A 21,757-nucleotide genomic window follows, 5' to 3' on the forward strand; every position below is an offset into this window, starting at 1 on the left:
CAGATAGCACGGACAGTGCTCAGCGCGATGGACCAAGAATCTGACGTTGAATAGAATGGCTGCTTCTCTTCTTGAAACTATTTTTGACTCAGTAGATTGGAATTCAGACACCTGGTATCTACTTCTGTGAAGCTCAGCCACTGGACTGTTTTGATTTCCAGATTTTCTTGATTTTGTAAGATACGTAGAAAACCATTGTTAAGAGGAGGGGGGGTTTGTTGTAAGTGACCACTGGTTTCCCCAGTCTGAGTTCAGGGATGGTAATTTTTGGCAAGGAATACTGGTAAGGAGAGATGCACCCTCTGGCACGTAGGTATATGTTAAAACCTATACCACTCAAACAATATTCTTACCAAAGAATAGCAAACGTGTTGGAGCAGAAACAACTGGCAACTCTGTCAGATGATCCTACGGGGTTTCATTTGGGAAGCACAATCACAAATGTGTGAACAAGCATCAAATTATAAGGATGCACTACCTCCATTGACATGTTCTGGAACAACATGGTGTTAGGCTAAAATGGGATTCAGTCATTATACAAGCCACCGCATTGCGGGATAAGATGGTTTATTTGCTTGGGTATAGCATGTTAACTGAGCACAGAAATTGGTTTTTTTGTTAAGCTGAGTTTAAGGTTAAACATTTGGGTGAGTCCAACCTGGGTGTAACAGAGTAGTTATTCGTGGGTGGGTGGGTTGTACACTCATGGGTAGTGAGTAGGAAGGAAGGAATTGAATCTTCATTTTTGAATACTGGGGGATTAGGGGAAAGTGGGAGATGCTCATGGGCTGGATCTCATGCCACGCTCACAGGCTTCCTGGAAGCATCCGTTTAAGGGAAGGATTCTAGAGACACAATACTTTCTTCCTGTATCATTACAGCACTGCTTTTCCAAAATAAAGTCACTGGAAGCTACTTTACTTCCACTCTTCCTCTTAAGACAAAACATCTGTACTTCAAACCAAAACACAAGGAAACATTTTTGCAGAATTTATTTTTTAAGGTTTTTTAATTTTTGGTTTTTCAGGTTTTTTTTTCCTTTTTTATTATTTTTTTTTAAAAAGCCCTAACTTCTATGGCTTCAAAGAAGCTTCAAGAGAAACTTATACACCATATCCTGTGTACACTTTTTTTTTTAAAGCAGTAACTAAACTTGCAATGCCACAGTCTCTCTTCTGCTTTGGAGCTACACCAGTACAAATTTCATTTCTATTCAGACTTGAAATAACCTTTTTCTTTTGTTACACAATTAAAAAAACAAAACAACCACACAATTAAGTCTGCAAGATTCATTTCAATGCAAATCAGACAGCATGGGCCAAAACTTACACCTGATAAGACCAGAGAGCTGGCAGGGCCAACTACATCCCTCACTGATGTGTTTTTGTTTTCTGTCACTTTAGTTGTCCCTTAAAACTTTGTCACATTTAAAAAAAAAGAAAAAAAATGAATAATCCACATTGCAACTGGTAGTCCAAGCACACTCATGCACTCTTTACATAAACATTTTAATATTTTTTTTAAATTTCTTTTACACCTTCCTGGGACTGGAACTATATATTTTTTTCCAGCACAATGCTTAAGGCTGTATTCTTTTTTCTCTTTGCATTGTTTGGGAAACAAGTTCAAACACTGCACATACCTAAGCAATCCTATTTTAATGGAAGTCGCCCAAATCAAGGATTTTTTCCTAGAAACTCCACTGCTGTATCCTCTTGATTCTGTTTAGCATGGCAGAGGCACTGCTGTAATAAAGTTTATAAACTAAGACCAATAAAGTGAGATAATATTCTGAGTTTTAGTCCCTGCTTTCCTTTCGTTTTCTACTTCAAATGGCCACAAAAACATTCATTCAAATAGGGCAAATAAATTATTATCCACCTTTGAAAAGCACAAAGAAGTAAGTGCCAGCTTTTGCAATAAATGGTTGGGTTGAGAGGATCTGTACCCACTGCATTCCCTTCAGAGCCATCTGCAGGACTGGCATCAGTTACGCAATCCGAAAGGAGGGGATTAGAATCTTAAAACCCACATTTTGGGGGGGGGGGTTAAATCTAATCCTAGAAAGTGAACAACTTCAAGGCTATTAGGTGAAGAGGCAGTAACCCTCTCATAATTAGGAGGGGTGAATGAAGTCCGATATACATGATTTAGCACTAATGATGGGGGGTGTGGCAAATTTTAAAGATGTACTCCTTTGGTCTGTAGCACCACCCACCCACCTGAGTGATCTTTAGTTTAGCAGAGACCAAAGTACTCCCCCCCCCCCACCAGTACTACCCCCACCCTGCCACTTCCCCAGCAGGCCACTTCCTGACATCCCAAGTGCCGTAATTACAACACAGGGGCGAAAGACAAGTATTTTGGAGCAACACAGGGCCAATTGTCCTATCCCTGGTGTAAAAGTATATGTAAGGAAGTACTGAAGCCGCACTGCTATTGTCACAATGCTGAAGCAACTCAGATGCACGTAGCTTTGATGGCTGCAGACCAGCTGTTCGTTTTGACCTGGCCAACGGGAGGACCAAAAGGGACGGGTGTACGCAAATCCAGGAGTTATGCAGTCAACAGACATAGTACGGGCTGCAGTGTAACCAGGCACATCTTTGTCTCGCACAGTGGAAGGTTGGGGCAGACGTGTGAGTGAGTGATGAAATGCAAAGGGGTAGACATGCTCCTCCCACCATATGAAAGCCAGAAGCAGGCCATATTCTAAGCCCATCTCCTTCCCTAGCAAAGTAGATTTTGGCTTGGCTTGGATATTTTTTGTAACAGACCCGCTAAACCTTTTGCTCATTTCCATCCTCCTAACAGTCATTCCGACGTTTCTGCAGGAGCTGATTCAAAGTTAGCCATCACCCAACTGGGAAGCTGGAAGTGCAAGTGGCTGATGGATTTTTGAGAAAGAACAGACAAAAACAACAGAGTGGATTGTCCTTACACAAAGCTTCATCAGAGGGCCTCTCTCCACCCAAATAGAAGTTTGTGTAACTCTTGCCACCTATTTATTTCAAATAAAATTGGCAAGTACCTCCGATGCCCCAGGGGCTGTGAGGGCCACCATATGGAACGATCTCACCTAGTGATCCTGTCCATGTAGGTTTCACTTTGGTCATGAAAGGTCCCCTTCTTCTCCACGATTCTCTAACAATGGACGTTGGCTTTGGGGTTATGTTTGGCAGGTTGCCGTTCCTGAGATCCAAGACTTTTGCCCTTATTCTCCCCCACCTGGGAGTGGGTAGGTCTTATTTAACATTTTAAAAATAAATCTAAAATTGGATCATTTTCAAGACACAGATGTTGCTGGTATTGCTACAAAAGAAAGTGCACTGAGAAATGAGGAAGTGTAATTATTCCCCGACCCCTGCACGATACATCTATTTTGCCTCTCGCGTGATTTGGGGAAGGGGGGCAAAGCTCCCCTAACGGATGTCACCAATGAGTAATTTGGCAGGGCTGGGGGAATTAAACTGAAAGAGGGCAACCAGGCAGACATTGTGGGGGGAGGGGGGAAACATCCTTAAAAATCAAAGCAAAACAACAAAGCAAGACCATTTGCATTGCTACAACGGGAAGGGTGTAGGGGTGGGGAGATGCTCCGGCACGAGGACCAAAAATGCAATTTTTAAATTAAGAGAGACTGAAGCAAACAGAGAAGAAGAAATAGGTGCAGGCGTTGTTCTCAGAATCATCACTTCGCTTCTTCTAAAGGTAAACAAGTAGAATTGATTCCCATTTTCTGTTTTTGTTCCAAAAGCTATTCAAGGAGCTCCAAAGAGGGGTGGAGGACAAATAAACTGACAATGGGGGGGGGAGGGGGGAGAACCGCTGCATAAATATTAATGCTTTTTTTCTCTATGGACCAGGAGGAAGAGGAGGAGGACACTTGAGCAAGAAGTCCAACGTGCTTTTCTGTTTCTGCCAGTGCCCGCCCCACCCCTCCGTTTGCTTCTCCTGGGAGGAAGGGAAAAGAAAAAAAAAACGGATGGGGGAAGCCCCCGATGTGCCTGCTAGGAGAGTCAAAGCCGCTTGTGTCCCTACCCACCAATAAAACTGGAGTGGGAGAGCAGGCGGGGAAGCTGTTCCCCCTTCCATTCAATCAAGATCCATTATCCTCAGCCAGGAAGTGAAAGGAGGGTGGGGAAAACGCAGTCCCAGTAGGATCCTGGCTTTGGCCAACAGGAATATTTCACTTGTGGCGCTGGGTGGTTTTCCTCTTCCTCCTCTTAAAGAAACAGCAGCACCTACGGAGAAAGGATATCCAAGTTATATGATTATTACTTAAGCGAAAGGAGACATTTTCTGCTGGTGAAAGGCTAAGTTGAAGATGATTACAGGTATGTGGAGAGGGAAAAGCCAAGTTAGACGGAGGGCCAGAGAAAACCCATTCTTCATGGGGCCTTTGGCTCTATCAGACATCAGAAGGATGGCTAACCCTTAAGTCAGCAGTTCACACAAGTATTATTTGACCAGGGGAAGTCAGCTTAGCCCCAAATCAGACTGGGATACAAATGAACATCTTGTGGGTTATGGCTGGGGCAATTAACTTAGTCTGGGACTGAGTTATCGCTCCTCATTCATTAAAACAGACTCTGTGAGAAGACTGGTAGTAATCTGAGATCTTGAGATAACTGAGAATGTGGGCTCTGAACAGATATTTGAGAATGTGGATTCCTGATAAATTTTAGGTCAAAGTAAGTTATGCATGAAGCTACTACAGCCGCTGTATCAGAACCACGGCCGTCAGCAGGCTGTCATAATCACAAGGCAGTTCCCAAACACCATCCTCCCCATTATCTTCCATTTTATAGTGTTTAATCCGAGCCACAGAGGCTCCCAGCAGAACTAGGCCAGGTCAACAAGCTACTCACTTTGTGTCGTCTGCCACCTCAACCTCGGCAGGTGCAGTGATGGGGGCATTTGAGTGGCCGGCAGTGGGGTCATCCGTGTTCAGCTCCCCATTGGTAGAACTCATGACCTAAAAGAGAGCAAGCAGGTAAGCAGCCAAGAACTTCGGGCAGGTGTCCAGGTAGAGGCGCTTAGCATATCTGCCTCTGTAGCAGCACCACAAAGGGGGGAAGACTGGAGAGGCAAGGCAGGCCTCAGACGCGCTCTGGCCTCATGCTACTAATGTATAAATCAAAACTTTGCTCCGCTTCTTGTCTTGTTCTGCTCCCTGCAGAAAGCAGCCACAGGAAGGGGCGTGTGCTTGCATCCTCTTATGATTCCGGCCAGGCTTTCAAAGAAAACGAGGCAAACTTTCAGATGAGATGTGAAATTCCATCCAATAAAAACCTGCCTCCAAATGAAAACTAAACTGTCTTTGGATGCACAGTATCTGGCTACGTAAGAAAAAATCTAAAATAAAGGAATACATTCTTGGGTGAGGTTGAGCATCTTTATCAAGCGGGCAGGGAGATCCTAAAATTTTGAAAAGCTGCAGTGGTATTAGGGCTAAAGCTGTTTTCCTGCACAGTGTCATTTCATATTCAGGAGATTCAGAAATAATGGTTCTTTCCTAAACAAAATGCTCCCTTCCTCCCTGGCCCAAACCAAGGTTTTACCTTACAGCTGCACCAATGCAAACCAGTTACACTCACTACTGTGTATGCAGACCCAGTTCAATGTATGGTTTCAATTGCTGGCTTATGAGGGTTGACACGCTTGCATTAGCAATGGCTGGTGCCGGTCACAGATGTGCGTAGAATGGGAAAGCAGTGCATACAAGAGCTTGGGGGAGGCAGAGATGGAAGGGGGAGGCAGGGACAAAGACACAGAAAAGGCAGAAGCTTCTTTCCACAGGCTGGCACTTTAAGGAATATACTTAGCCAGGACAGCTAGAAATCCCGCACAGATGTGATTAGGCAAATTTTCTATCCCATGTTGGCAGAATCATACAGATGCTGCTGATTTGAGAATCCCAGCATTTAAAGTTTATCCACTGTGAGAGTTTATTGCTAGACTTGTATCAACTATTTTAATTTTGTCAGGCTTACCTTATTATTAATATTACTAGTATCATTATTATTTTAATGTGTCTAGTCCTCATGGAGGTGGAAGAGTCCTGCAAGCAAATTTACAAACTGGAAAGAGCACCTGAATAAGGGGAAGGATTCCTGCACTCAGCATGTTGCCCAAATATTTAATTACCTGTTGCTGGTACTATATGCCAAAAAGCTTTACCGAGGAGACATAAAGCATACATTAAATCTTGCTATAAGCAAACCTTGAACATTAAGGTGCAAATTAGATTAAAACAAATATTAAATTCAGTAGCCCAGATGGGATTCTCAAGTTGTAGAATTCCAGACTCCTGGGATGGGCCTCTGTGCAGATTTCTGGATCAGCAAAACCCAAATGAAACCAAACAGAATGTGATGAACACCTGCAAATCCAGGAATTTAGGTTTCTTTCATTGTCCTGGTGCAGATTTTTTGTGTCTCCAAAAGCAGGCAGATCGGCCTTGCACAGCAATGACAGGCAAACACAGAGGAACACATACTGGTGTTTTCTATATATATGCATACATTTTTTCCTAGATACTCTCATGGTGGAACTAGCATCTTCTGCATTGAAGTGGCAGACACACACACACACAGGAACACATCTCAGCTTTAAGCATGGTTTCTATTCCTACCTATATTTACCAAGATTTTGCTAATGGATTATCTTCATTTCTACAAGTGGCTTTTAAGAAGACTGAGTATGGCTTTCACATTTTCTTAAGTTTACAAATATGCTTATATATTTGGACTCCCAAGTTGTTGTTAATTTCTTCTTTTTCCTTTGCTTCACATCATTAAAAGTTTAAATGCGGCCTGAGGCCAACCTGTAACAGACCTGATTTCTTACAAGCATCGTTTCAAAGAGAGGAATTTTCTTTGCTCTTCTCACACATCCTTTGGGAGCCAAGCAGGATGAGCAAATGGGAGAAAGGAAAACTACACATTTCACGGTGCCCAAGGCAGGGCTTCTGAAACAGCCCTAATGCCATCAAAACAGGACTTAAAAGCAAACTGGTGCAAGGGTGGCTGGACACACAGAGGGTCAAGGGGAAAAAGCTTGGAACGCTTCCACTGCATGGATGGGGTCCGGCAGCAGCTGCTGGGTCACCCACGCCGCCTCCCACCTCCCGCCTCGTCCCTCTCATGTACCTGAACGGAACCCCCAAGCCTGCTGGCTGCCAAGGGGGTTCCTAGAGTGTCCTCAGCAGGCTGCTGGCCAGCCTGGGGATCCCAAAACTCCGTCCCCTCGGGTGACTGCTAATGACGGAGGCAGGAAACAAAGGGGAAAATCATAGTAATAATAGTTTAAAAAAACATGGGGGGAGGGAGACAGAAAGAAGTGGGATTTTCAGGGCAAAGGAAAGGGGAACAGAGGTGAAGAAAAGGGGGAAAAACAAAAACGCAAAAGCAAAAAGAATATAAAACAGGCTAGAATGCAAATCAATATATCCATCCCTAAAAAATAACCAGCATTGCCAGTTAGAGAAATGGGCATGATCCACATTGGAGTGCCGATTCTGTTCCCTACTCAGTTCAGTTCAGAAGCTCTGAGTCTGCAAGCAAGTGCACATTCGCCCACGCATTGCCCAGCTTCTCATATCTGTGGTTTCTCGATGGATTTCCATAAATATTCAATCTCAGAAAACATCACAGGTGTATTTTCCATCCCTCCCCCACACACTTTGTTTACAATGGCTGCGTTTGCACAACATACGTCAGCTGCTCCCCGAGGGGGAATGCCTTCGGCGTGCCAGCAGTGCTCAACTGCAGATGCCCCTACAAACAAGAAGTCGTCCCTCAGCTGCTACGTAGTGGATGGGGTCACTGAGCAACATCCCCCTCTAAAATCCAGGGTGCTGCACTCAGGATCTGAGCCACTGCCACCAGTCAGGGAGGGTTACCCACCCCCTCCTCTTCTGCCTATGTCCCTTCCAAGGGGCGGCCAGAGGGAAGGCATACAGTATGTAAAAAGAAAAAATAGGTGGAGAGACTCAGTCCTTACACCAGCCCTGGTTTTATTTAAGCTTCCTGTCCCAAATCCTTCGGTTTTAAAAAAAAAAGATCCCTGTCACTGTTTGCAACCACTTATTTCAGAACAGAAGAACCTAAGAACTGCCCTGCTGGGTCAGGCCAAGGCCCACCTTAGCCCAGAGTTTTGTTTGGCCACCAAAGCCAACCAGATGTATCCATGGTGCCTCCATGGCAAGGAGGCGAGAGAGACGTGCTACCCCAGCACTGCTGCCCTGTGCCTGGGAAGTGGAGGCACGCTGCCCCCAGACCAGACACAACCTGGAATCTCCTGGCCCTTGATGGACCATGAATTTATCCAATCCCCTTCTAAAGCCCCCCAAGTTAATAATCACCATCATGTTTTATGATCATGAACTCCACAGGTTCATGACACACTACAGTGGGGCAAAAAAGTATTTAGTCAGCCACCAATTGTGCAAGTTCTCCCACTTAAAAAGATGAGAGAGGCCTGTAATTTTCATCATAGGTATACCTCAACTATGAGAGACAAAATGGGAAAAAAAATCCAGAAAATCACATTGTCTGATTTTTAAAGACTTTATTTGCAAATCATGGTGGAAAATAAGTATTTGGTCAATATCAAAAGTTCATCTCAATACTTTGTTAGATATCCTTTGTTGGCAATGACAGAGGTCAAATGTTTTCTGTAAGTCTTCACAAGGTTTTCACACACTGTTGCTGGTATTTTGGCCCATTCCTCCATGCAGATCTCCTCTAGAGCAGTGATGTTTTGGGGCTGTCACTGGGCAACACGGACTTTCAACTCCCTCCAAAGGTTTTCCATGGGGTTGAGATCTGGAGACTGGCTAGGCCACTCCAGGACCTTGAAATGCTTCTTACGAAGCCACTCCTTCATTGCCCGGGCGGTGTGTTTGGGATCATTGTCATGCTGAAAGACCCAGCCACGTTTCATCTTCAATGCCCTTGCTGATGGAAGGAGGTGTTCACTCAAAATCTCACGATACATGGCCCCATTCATTCTTTCCTTTACACGGATCAGTCGTCCTGGTCCCTTTGCAGAAAAACAGCCCCAAAGCATGATGTTTCCACCCCCATGCTTCACAGTAGGTATGGTGTTCTTTGGATGCAACTCAGCATTCGCTCTCCTCCAAACATGACGAGTTTAGACCAAAACGTTCTACTTTGGTTTCATCTGACCATATGACATTCTCCCAATCCTCTTCTGGATCATCCAAATGCTCTCTAGCAAACTTCAGACAGGCCCGGATATGTACTGGCTTAAGCAGGGGGACACATCTGGCACTGCAGGATTTGAGTCCCTGGCAACGTAGTGTGTTACTGATGGTAGCCTTTGTTACTTTGGTCCCAGCTCTCTGCAGGTCATTCACTAGGTCCCCCCATGTGGTTCTGGGATTTTTGCTCACCGTTCTTGTGATCATTTTGACCCCACAGGGTGAAATCCTGCGTGGAGCCCCAGATCAAGGGAGATTATCAGTGGTCTTGTATGTCTTCCATTTTCTAATTATTGCTCCCACAGTTGATTTCTTCACACCAAGCTGCTTGCCTATTGCAGATTCAGTCTTCCCAGCCTGGTGCAGGTCTACAATTTTGTTTCTGGTGTCCTTCAACAGCTCTTTGGTCTTGACCATAGTGGAGTTTGGAGTGTGACTGTTTGAGGTTGTGGACAGGTGTCTTTTATACTGATAACAAGGTCAAACAGGTGCCATTACTACAGGTAACGAGTGGAGGGCAGAGGAGCCTCTTAAAGAAGTAGTTACAGGTCTGTGAGAGCCAGACATCTTGCTTGTTTGTAGGTGACCAAATACTTATTTTCCACCATGATTTGCAAATAAATTCTTTAAAAATCAGACAATGTGATTTTCTGGATTTTTTTTCTCATTTTGTCTCTCATAGTTGAGGTATACCTATGATGGAAATTACAGGCCTCTCATCTTTTTAAGTGGGAGAACTTGCACAATTGGTGGCTGACTAAATACTTTTTTGCCCCACTGTATGTGAAGAAGTGCCTCCTCCTGCCTGTTTTAAAATATTTTCTAACCACTTCATTGTGTAGCCCCTTGTGTGTTCCTAATGTTTTGAGAGTGAGAGAAATTTCTCTTTCTTTAGGCCGTGCGTGATTTTAGACGTCTCCACCCTACCCCTTTTTTCTAAGCGAAAGGTTCCCAAATATTTTGGCTTTTCTCATAAGAAAGGTATTCAAGTCCCCCAGTCATTTTGGGTGCCTTATTCTGCACTTTGTCCTGCTCTATTTTATCTTTTGTGGTGACTAGAGCTGTACCCATCATTCCAAATGCAGATGAATCTATGGATCTATGCAAGGGCATTGCAACGTTACCAGCTTTGTTTTCAATCCTTTCCTAATGATGCCTAGCACTGAATTTGCCTTTTTCATAGTTATGACACACTGAGTTGACACCTTCATTTAACACTCCATTATGACTGCAAGATTTTTTTTTTATTAGTTACAGAAGCTCATCCTGTATCACTGGATACATGAAGTTAGTTTTTTTTAATTTTCCCAATGTGCATCACTTTACGTTTACTTAAACTGAACCACTGTCTGACCGTTCACCCAATTCACAGAAATCCTTCTGGAACTTCTCACAATAAAAAAGTTTACCACTCTGAATAGCATGCTACCATCTGCAAACTTGGTTAGCGCACTGTTTATTCCCACATCACGATAATTTATGGACAAGTTTAAAAAGCGAGTTCCAACAGAGATTTTTCTTACTCCCCTCCATTAAAGAAAAGGTCCCATTTATTCCTATGTTCTGCTCTTTGATTTTGAACCAGTTAGCAATCCATAAAAGGAGAGCTATTATTCCACAATCATTGAATTTATTAAAGAACCTCTGATGAAAAACTTTGTCAAAAGATCTTTGAAAATCCAAATATATAATATGGCCAGGGTCACCTCCTCCACTTACCAGCTGACACTCTCAAATACTCAAAATGGCTGCTGAGCCAAGATTTAGCCTTGCAGAATCCATGCTGTCTGTCTATCATCAGGGCTTCTTCTTCTATGTGCTTAATTTTTTTTAAAAAAATGTCTACCATACAATTAAACTACAATAACATGTTCTGCCTCCGAAGACAGCTGGGAGTTTTCAGTTAGTATAAAATGGATTATCAGATTTAGCAGTGCTGCAGTTGCTGCGATGGTTCCTACTTTGCTTTGGGTCCAATTCAAAGTGATGGTGATTAACACCTTTAAAGCTGAATATGGCTTGGCATCCAAGCACCTATAGGACAGTTTATCCTGAGGTACAGGTAGTCCTTGTTCAGTGACCAAATTGGGACTGGCAACTCGGTTAAACAAAGCAGTTGCTAAGAGAAACTGCAGCTGTGTTCATGATCTGACTTCAATTCTCCTTTGCTTTACAGACCTGCGAAGGTTGTAAATGCAAGGACTGGTTGTGACGTTACTTTTTCATCACCGTTATAACTGCAGATGATTGTTAAATGAGGCAGTTGCTAAATGAGGACTACCTGTAGGAGGAGGAGGAGCCACAGACTAGGCAATGGCCAGACAACAGGCAGTTGAGTCCGCAGAAGGAATGGGGGCGTGGCAAACATCTCAGAAGGGACCCTCCCTAGTTTCTTAGACTGTAAAAGCGAGGGGGAAGAGATGTTCTTTCAGGCTTGCAAGATTCTGTTACTCTGACTTACAAGAAAGGTAGTGTTAGTATTCATGGTTGGTGGGTAGGTAGGCCCAGACTTGGCTCTAGCCCATAAGAACTTTAAGGCCATGTGTGATATCCACCACTTTTGCAACAGGCAGACAAATCACCCTTCCCCATCCCAACTCCCCTTTCCTTGCTTGGTCTTCTGTTTATGTGTCCTGATTGCAAATATCTCTCCTCTAGGATCCTGTATAACATCCTGGTTGCATTCAGATGACACACTTAATCAAGTAAAAAAACAAGAAACCCCAATCAGTAGTGGGATGAGAGAGGGGCAGTTTTAGTTCAAAACAGCATGTGGTTAATTGTGGGTTAAACTACATTCTGCCTATCAGCCATGCTCTGCAAATGCCAAATTCAATAAATTCCAAGGCAGTGTCTAAGCCCAGCCCAGTAAGTCCTCCAAGAAAAAGAGTTGGTGATATAGAGTGGCTGAAAAAACAAACAGTGCTCTCCATTATGGAACTCATTACTGCACCCTGGAAGTCATAGAAGCAGCTTTCCAAACACTGAACCTCTATAATGAACAAGCCATGTACACACTGCTGTCTGCCTGGCCAATGGTGAAGGGATCTTGACATAATCAAGTCTTGCCAGTATTCTCCTGGCACAAGAGCCACCACCAGGACTAGAAGAACTGAGTGGGGACTCCTCATTTCCAAAATGGTGGCTCAGACACTGTTACTATGGCTATAGCAGACTAGGTTGAACATGTTGTGCAAACCCAGCTCAGGAGTCCTTGGAGAAGAAACTAAGGTTAATACAGAGATAGACAGGTTCTTCACCTGGGGCTTCAAGGGCACACACAGCTCATAAGCTGCCTATCCCATTACTAGTGGATAATTTTTTTCCTATGGAAAAGGTTTCATGTATTTTCATTCAAAATATTTTTTGGTGACACAACTCTGCAGGAGATTTTACCAGTCAAGGCAGACAACTAGACCAATCGAGAAAGGCAGCGGCATGGGGGCCCATAGCAAAATGATACAGCATCTGCCTTTATGCAGAAGGTCCTGAGTTCCACTCTTGGCATCTCCAGTTAAAGGTAGCAGGATGGGAAATGGCCCTGCTACCCAGAGATAGCCCTGCAGATGTTTTGAACTACAATTCCCATGATAGCTTGCTGCCAGTCATGCTAGCTAGGACTCATGGAAGTTGAAGTCCAAAACCTAAGGAGAGAACCATACCATCTATCCCAAGCATTATCAGCTGAATGGACCATTATTCTGGATCAAGATCAGGCATCTTCACATCAAGCCATCCATTTCCTTGTTTAGCAGCACTTCCAGGAGACAAAGATACCTATGGCTCTGTCCACCAGGTGGCACCAAGCCTCCATTTCCACCTCTAAACTGGCAACCCTGTGGGCCTCTCTGGTCAGAGTACCTTGTACCTTTGCTGCACAAGCTAACACTGCAGCCTGATTCTCATTCAGCTATTCAGCCAATCACATTCCAACCCTAGAAAAGAAATAAATAGATCAATAAATCAAAAACTAGTTACCTGCTGTTTGATGTACTGCTGTGCTTTCTCCCTGTTTGGAGGCTGGACTTGTACGTCACTCTGGATTGTGCCAATAGGGGTGGGCTACAAAAGGAGGAAAGAAACAGGGCAAAACATTCAGCTGACTGGGGAATGATCTGCCATCAATTTAGACAAGTGGGCTTTAAAATATGACCCACACAGGGGTCTTCTAGAGGAACAAATGCCTCTCTCCCCCAGAAAAGAGAATCAAATGTTGCTCAGTGAGGCACACCAAAACCAATGTCTTGAACTGAAACCAATGTCTTGAAATAGCCAGATTATTTGTTTATCCTGTTGTTCTACAATTAAGTGCCCAAGACTGCTAAAAGGAACAAACATTCCAATAATATAGAGTAGCAGCCTCAATGTTTGTTCCTTCCCTCTGAGAGTGGACAGTGTATAAGTTACTCATAATTAAGAAGTCACAAGAAGCACCAGGATTCTTACATTTAAGGAAAAGTGCAACTTTGGCCACTAGATGAGCTGTTCTTATTTACTTTCCAGAGTAATAAGATGGTTCTCAAGAAGTGTTATAACAATCCACACAATATTCAACCATCTTCCTTGATAATATTTGGGTGATCAGTTTTTTTATGCTTATAAATGCCATAGCATCTCTATTCACTTTCTCTATTGAACCAAAAGGCTTTGTGTGTATGTATAAATAATACTGTATTTATCTTTCTCCACCCAGAGACCTCCCTGGCTGCTACTTACTAAAGGCTTCCCAGCCCAGTCATATTCATAATCAAAGACGTAGCCGTTCCGGTCAAACAGGTCTGTGAAAAGTTTCCTTAGATAGTCATAATCTGGCTTTTCAAAGAAGTCCAGACGCCGCACATAGCGGAGATATGTGGCCATCTCCTCTGCAAAAGAAAAAGGCACATCTACTGTTCAAAACTCAACCAAGGACTTGAAGCAGGAGGAAAAATGCAGATGTGAAGCCCAACAAAATTAAGATGGCAGCAGTGGGGGTAGATAGGAGCTAAAATTATGTGACTGAATTGTGTGTGCACCTATTATTTTTGTTTACATCCTGCCTTTCTTCCAGGAGCTCTGATAGGAAGAAGGAATTTATTTCTTCCAATGCTGCATGGAACTCAGAGCCCATCAGGCTTGTGGCAGCTGATTCAATCAAAGTAATCCTGCCAAAGCAAGATTCTCAGAGTCTTCTTTAACAGGATTTATTGAGGTGAGAGGAGTAAGACTACAGTAGCTGAACTAACCCAATTTAGAACCAATTTCTCCTTCAGTATGCTAGAGTGGAGACTTTTTCAATTTCTATCAACTACTTTCTTGTGAATAAGCAAGGTGGTGATTCCTTTCATTGGTAACAGAGGAGTTTATGGGTGGCTGTTTATAATACTCTTTCCTGATTGCTCATCAATCTGTGGACTGACCGTTACAATGCCACAAAACTGTGTAAGAGCCCCTGACTTAAATGCCTTTATAAGTGGATAAAACTGAATCATGAAGGAAGTAACAGCAGAAAAGAGGCTACAAGAAGCTCTCCAGCAGGGACAGAGGAGTGAGTAGGACACCAAAGAGTGGGAGAAAGGCCTATGGCAGAGGCAAACACATGGAAGAATATAATCCAAAGAAACAAGATCAGGAGGCAGTCAGTGCTAGTGGAACTCAGGAACCAGTAGAGAGACTCCTTCTAGATGACTGACAGCCATTCGAGCAAACTGTATCAGAGAACATAGTAAAAGAAACATGGGCTCCCATGGATTGAAAAGATCCAAGAGCCACCTGAGACAGAAGAAATGCACTTGATGCTGGGTGATTCCCTGTTAAGGAGTTGAGGCAGTTGTATTGTGGGAGGTATGTTAACTTCCAGATACTCATAGTATTTGAGGGGTTGGGGTAGTAAGGCTGGAGCATGGGGATTGCATAGATGAACAGATATAGATGATTGGGCACCTGGCTTTTCTTGATTTCTTGTTTTATTGTTTGTGATTTAATCATTGTTGTTAGCCTTTCAGAGTCGTGTGTCGCAAGATGGGTGGCCAGATAAATCTTTTAAATAAATAAACAGAATGTGGTGGAAAGGTGACCAAGGCTATTCAAACCCACCAACATACAATCTTTCTTCTTGATCCACACAGGGATGAATGATGCAGCCAGGAGAGATCCTGACAGAATCTCTGGAGACTATGACATCTCAGATAGGAAAGTGAAGGAACTGGGAACAAGTAGTTTTTTAAATCAGTCCTTCCATCTGAGGGCCATGACACAAGAAGAGAAATCTTGGAAATCAACTGGACACAGAAATGATGGTGCTAAGAAGGGTTTGGACCCTACCATAATGGACTACACTATCCTCACAAAGGATTTCTAGGAAGAGATGGGATATCTCTTACAAAAACTGGGAAGGAGGTTTTGTCAAGTGCCTTGCCAATCTCATCAGGAGGGCATTAAACTAGAACAAAAGGGGGAGGATGGCAAAACTCAGAACTAAATATGCAGTCACAGGCTGGACCCAAGAAAGCTGGAGGAGTATGAGGTCAGGACGGGGGACATTGCAACAGAGATGCCAGTGGGTGGCACTCAAAACTTCAAATGTTTCTATATTTGTGCAGAGTCTGGGAGAGAAAAAAGGAGAACTAGAGATGTGGACTCAGGAAGTCAAATATGATGGGGCAGGCATTACTGAAACTTTTTTGTTGTTGTTCAGTCGTTAAGTCATGTCTGACTCTTTGTGACCCCATGAACCATATCGTGCCAGGCCTTCCTGTCCTTCACTGCCTCCCTGAGTTTGCTCAGTTTCATGCTCGTTGCTTCAGTGATGCTCTCTAACCATCTCATCCTCTGCCGTCCTCTTCTCCTTTTGCCTTCAATCTTTCCCAGCATCAGGGTCTTTTCCAAAGAGTCCTCTCTTCGCATACTGAAACTTAGTGGGATGATATTTATGATTGGCACACAGCACTGGAAAGCTACAATTTATTCCAAAGGAGCAGACCCAAGAGAAAGGGTGGGGGTGTTACACAGGAATCAGAGAATGGAAGTCCTGCTGAAACTTTTGGGTAGGAATACTGTAAAAGGAGAAATAAATACAGTGGAACCTCAGTTTACGAACTTAATTCGTTCCGTGACTCTGGCCGCAACCCGAATTGGTCGCAACCCGAAGCAAATTTCCCCATAAGGTTCAATGTAATAACCGTTAATCCGTTCTGGCGTGGAGGACAAGGAGGCGGCTATTGCTTGGAGGGAGAGTCCCCCTCCCTACGACCACGTGTCAGGGGCGGAAAATGGCCGCGGACCACGTGTCAGGGGCGGAAAAATGGCCGCAGACCACGTGTCAGGGGCGGAAAAATGGCCGCGGACCACGTGTCAGGGGTGGAAAATGGCCGCGGACCACGTGTCAGGGGCGGAAAATGGCCACGGACCACGTGTCGGGCGGAAAAATGGCCGCAGACCACGTGTCAGGGGCGGAAAATGGCCGCAGACCGTGTCACGGGAGGGAAAATGGCCGCGTATCCTGCTCGTACCCCGAGGCGGTAAATTTTTGCGGCCGGAGCCATTCAACATTTTTATCAATGACTTAGAAAATGGAATTGAGGGGGCACTTATAAAGTTTGCAGATGACACAAAAGTGGGAGATTCAATATGATCTAGATAGGCCCAATCAATGGCTTGAAATGAATAGAACAGAATTTAACAAGAATAAATTTAAAATTCTGTATATGGGTAGGAAAAATGTGAAGCCTAAGTATAGGATGGGGGGACATGGCAGGATTCCATGTAAAAGGACTCTGTGTGCCCTTGTCAACCACAGCTAAGCATATTCCAGCAGTGTGATACAGCTGCTAAGGCGAAGTCTATCTTAGGGAACAGTTGCTGGGTTTGGAGTTTCTAGTCATCCATCAAGACTAATGTTTCTATTATTTAGAGCACCTCTGCTTAGGTAGTCAAAGCAGTACCACCCACACCCAAAACAGAAGGACTACCAAGAGACACTGCCAAGTCTTTAGTAATTCAAAACATTTCAGAAATGCAATGAAAGAGTCCAAAGTGGACTGTGCATGTTTAGGAACACAAGTTTGCTGACTGTTATTTAGGCACAGAGGAGAAAACCAAGCCAGCTTTCTCCAATCCAGTTCTTCAAATTTGCAGCCAGGACAATGAAAGTTGGCACAGAATATTTTAGGAGATGTAATCAGGCAGAATTGTGAGCAAAGACAACCTGCACTGCAACTCTTTACTGCAAACCAAGCTTAACCTAACAATACCTCTTTTATATAAACTGCTTCCTCTCCTTTCATTTATCTAAATCTCTCTTCTTGGCAGCTGAAACCAGACACTGTCACTGCATTGCTGGTGATCCTTACCGGGGAAGTTTTCACACAGCACTTCAACGGGTGTGGCTCTCTTGGTATCACCAATCTTCTGGTACCGCTCTTTCAGGGTGTCTGCCTAGGAAGAGAAAGCAAGGGTGGGAAGAGGGAGGAGAGAAGAGTCAGGTCAGGCTGTGGAAGCCAGGTGTTTCTTAGGAAAAGCCTGCCAAGAAAAACACAACTGCTCCACAAGACATTGGATAAATTGCGAGGATTACACAAAACATGCACTAGGCATTTATTTGCCAAGGTGTACTAATAAAAACAAAAACATATTATTGTAATTACGTGCTTTTACTAAGGTGTGTAAAGATCAGAAAAACACAGTAATTCAAAATCCCATCCCATCCAGTTAATTCACAATTTAGCAACCAACCAGTAGACAGATATTAATAGCCAAGACAAACCAAAGACAGTATCCAAACTAGTTTTTAAAATACCCTGCAATGCAACCAAGCACCTATAAATTTATCATTCATTCATCATGGCCAATTAAGGAGGCAAGGCTGGGATAACCAGGCACTACACTAACTCATTTGTCAGATAGAAAGATCTTTAGTCCCCTTTTAAAGGCTATCAAACTTCCACAAGAAGGGAAGGAAGGAATTCCAGAGCCACAAGGCTACGTCTCTGAAAGCCAGAAAGCTGGAGACTGAAACCCTGAAACATGGTACAAAACCCCATCCAGAGGAGTGTAAGGAATAAACAGGATTGCAGAGTGAAATAAGATCAAAGATTGGGGTACTTGTGACCAAAGGTCTCTAAACAACAGCATGAGTAAACAGGGGTCTGCCCTGACTAAGAAGCCAGTGAAGAGCTGTGTGATGTAATGAGACACCAGAATAGTTTGGAAGGTCCAGAACAGGGAACAAGGAGAGGAATCAGGAACACCTTCCAGGAGACAATTGTAATAATCTAAATGGGACGCAACCAAGGCCTGCACCAATCAAGCCAGTCTCTTCCAGTGGAAACCCCTGGATTCAGCAATTAGCAAATGGAAACTAGTGATTCTCGCTGCAAGAAAATAAACAGGCACAAAGTCAGCTGATCATCATTCAAGACCCTGAATGATGCAAATGGAAGAAACTGGGGTGATCCAGAAGCTCTAGACACAAATAGGGAGAAAACATAATTTTCAAAGTTACAGTCTTCACTGTTCTCTGTTCTGCATGTGTCTTAATGGCTTGGGTGACGTCAAGCCAGCTGCGTGAAGGTGAACCTGTGGACAACTAACATTTGTAATTGATTTCAGTCTGCGGAAATCGGACCCGCTTAACACACAAGCAAGTCTTGGGCGTGTTCCACAACCATACCACCACGAGAAAATCATTAAGGGAGTAGAGGTCCAAGAACCTTGGCTTGTTCTTTAAAAAGGGAATCATAAATATGTCTAAGTTCCTAGCTTCCAAGAGGCTATCCAGATAAGATGGAAAACATACTGAAGAACACAATATTCGGAGGGTAAGGTCCCTACAGTAGCAAAAGGGAAAATACGCATATGCTTAGTATAAATTTGCATATTTTTCCATAGAGACAGGACTCACCTTGAGGCCTTGCCAGGGCAGACTTCCTCGGAGGAAGTACATGAACATGTGACCAAGTGCTTCTAGGTCATCTCTTCGGCTTTGTTCTGCACAGAAGATGACAAAAAAATCTGATCAAGAGTGTTATTTCAATTACATTTCTTTCTTTCTTTTTTAATGCTTCTGACTGGGTCTCCATACTGCAAACCACTGCAAGCTGGAAAATGATTTGATTGGTTTAGTGTACTGTATGAACCCAGCATTGGTAAACCATGGTTTAAGGCTTATTCTACGGTGTGAACCCCATTTATGACTCATTCAATAAAGCACAGAATGGAGAACATGGGTTACTACAATGTGTGAACCCAGCTAGGATGCCCAGTGTGGTAGACCAATTCACACATGACTTGATCCTGTCCCACTCCTCTGTGCACAAGAATCACCAGGATAAAGAAGTATATTATAAAAGTTCATTGTATCTTTATCATCATCATCATCACCACCACCACCACCACCACCACCACTCTGCTGAATTAAATAGAAGAACCCATCCAGGTACTTGCTTCTGACAGTAGGTAACAAAACCATTCTAGAAATCTTCCAAATAAGGTTTATTCAACTGCTCCATTTCAGCTTATCTCTAGATGTGGAATTCAGAGAGACTGCCCTGTGGGGGTTCCCCACCCGTGATAGCAAAGCTATGTTCACACAACTCAATCATATTATGGTTTGCTCATTTATGTCTTTGCTTGCTGTCTGAACCTAGCCAACTGTGAGTATTCAATGAACCACAAATAAACAACTTGAGGTTTAGGATGTCATTGTTAGACCTCAGTGCACATTTTGTAGCACTGAGTCCTGTGAAGTCTGTATTGTATCCAACAGAGACTTTGCCCTAGTCATAAATATTTCTACTTAGGCTGGGCAGGACACTTCCACTGAAACACCCATGCCCGCCGCTAGCCTCTGTGATCACCCCAAAACTGTTACTTGGGGTTGGTGGACTTTCTCAAAGCACGTGCGAAACTGCAGGGAGAATTGCAGCAAGCAGAGAAGTGAGAAATTGGTGAAAATATAGTGCCAGTTCTTGTGTAAGCAAGGATTTTCCTCTAGTCCAAAGCCACCTTTTGCTACATAACAGTTCCACAGGAAATTCTGAATCTACCTGCAATCAGTTTCACAGAGAAACCTTGCTTCATACATCTGCTAAGTTATATAGTACATTCATTTTACCTGCAGACACACTTTCTCCTCTTTATGCATATAATTCATATTTCATAACTTCAGGCCCAAACAGAAAGGTGGAAAAAATTGTGATGAGACATGAGGCACTTTCCAGATACTATAAAAATCCCAAACTGGGAAGCAGAAGATATGAACCAGACTTGTATTTTGTGATCAATCAAAATATGAGCTTTTATGCTCCAACCATAATTCATAAACTTTTCCTGGGGAATTGGCTGTCTGTGGGCCAAGACTTTTTCTCTGCCCTCCTCCTTAAATTCACAATTATGTTTTCAAAGGGTAAAAGACATTTTCTCCCGGCCTCATTGAATGACCAATATATATTTATTAGGTAGATTTACCCCTTTTATTCAGGAGTTCAAGTTGCGTCCTCCTCCAATTTTTTCCCACAACCACCACCTTCTGAGGTAGGTTGGGCTGCAAGAGAGGGACTGGTCCGAAGTCACCAGGGAGCTTCTGTGGCTGAGGTCGGACTAGAGGCCAGGTCTTCCTGCTCCTAGTCCAGCTCCTTCAATGTTTTCCAGGTTGCTTCTGTGGCTGAAGGGGGACTAGTACCTGGGTCTCCCGGCCCTGAGTCCAGCACCTTCCCCACTATACCTGATTGGCTCTTGGGCTGAGAGGGAAGGGCTGGCCCAAAGTCCCCCAGGGAGCCTCCCTGGCTGAAGAGCAATGAGAACCTAGGATTCCTTGTTCCTAATCCAGCACCTTTCCCACTACACCACATGGGATATTATTCTCTTGGTGTTTATGGTATTTTTCTTCCCTGATATGGTAGTTTAGTATGGTTTTTATTTCTGACTTACTGGGGTATTTTTCTTTAACCTTTTTAATGCATTGTTCACCATCTAGAGTTGCTTCAGCAACTGAGGCAACTTATAAATTATAAATAAATAAATTATTCACCAATTTGGTCATTCTTGGAATTTATTTATTACTTTTAAGATTGTTTTTACATTGTATTTTAATTGATTTTATCCCCTTTGTAAACCGCCCAGAGTCGCTTTTCAACGAGATGGGTGGTGACAAATTTGATATATAAATAAATAAATAATAAATTGATTAAATATGCAAATGAATAATATATCTCATACGCACCTGGTTGAGAGCCACTTTGGTGTAGTGATTAAGGCACTAGGCTAGAAACCAGGAGACTATGAGTTCAGGTCCTGCCTTAGGCATGAAGCCAGGTGGGGGACTTTGGGCCAGTCACTCTCTCTTAGCCCTAGGAAGAAAGTACTGGCAAGCCACTTCCAAAAATATCACCAAGAAAACTGCAGGGACTGTTCCAGACAGTCGCCAGGAGTTCACAGTGACTCAAAGGCGTGCATGTGCACGCGTGCACACTCACACACAAAAAGTGCCTAGTTAGGAAAAGCAGATTTAAGCTGTAATTTTTAGTTAAAATGAAATTTACGAGAACTCCC

The 21,757-nt window shown here is 43.5% G+C and overlaps 1 protein-coding gene across 4 annotated transcripts in view; it reads right to left on the minus strand.

Annotated features, from left to right (window-relative positions):
* Positions 1-513: 513 nt before the first annotated feature.
* The window catches only part of CSNK1G2 (casein kinase 1 gamma 2), a 70,793-nt gene continuing 49,549 nt past the window's right edge, over positions 514-21,757 (minus strand). For 3 of the 4 annotated variants that reach the window (XM_007431368.3, XM_088149471.1, XM_088149472.1), the window contains 6 exons: positions 19,110-19,195; positions 17,560-17,644; positions 13,946-14,094; positions 13,208-13,291; positions 4,872-4,978; positions 515-4,244 (listed from right to left, as the gene is read on the minus strand). In XM_007431368.3, the coding sequence (XP_007431430.1) occupies positions 4,190-4,244; positions 4,872-4,978; positions 13,208-13,291; positions 13,946-14,094; positions 17,560-17,644; positions 19,110-19,195 (566 nt within the window). In that variant the 3' untranslated portion in view covers positions 515-4,189. Of the gene's footprint in view, positions 4,245-4,871; positions 4,979-7,154; positions 7,263-13,207; positions 13,292-13,945; positions 14,095-17,559; positions 17,645-19,109; positions 19,196-21,757 lie in introns of all 4 variants that reach the window. The other variant, XM_088149473.1, reaches the window with a different exon arrangement.

This window comes from Python bivittatus, unplaced genomic scaffold (genome assembly GCF_059951505.1).
Source record: "Python bivittatus isolate LINGU-HERP-01145 unplaced genomic scaffold, Pbiv_v1 ctg000580_np1212, whole genome shotgun sequence".
Lineage (NCBI taxonomy): Eukaryota > Metazoa > Chordata > Lepidosauria > Squamata > Pythonidae > Python > Python bivittatus.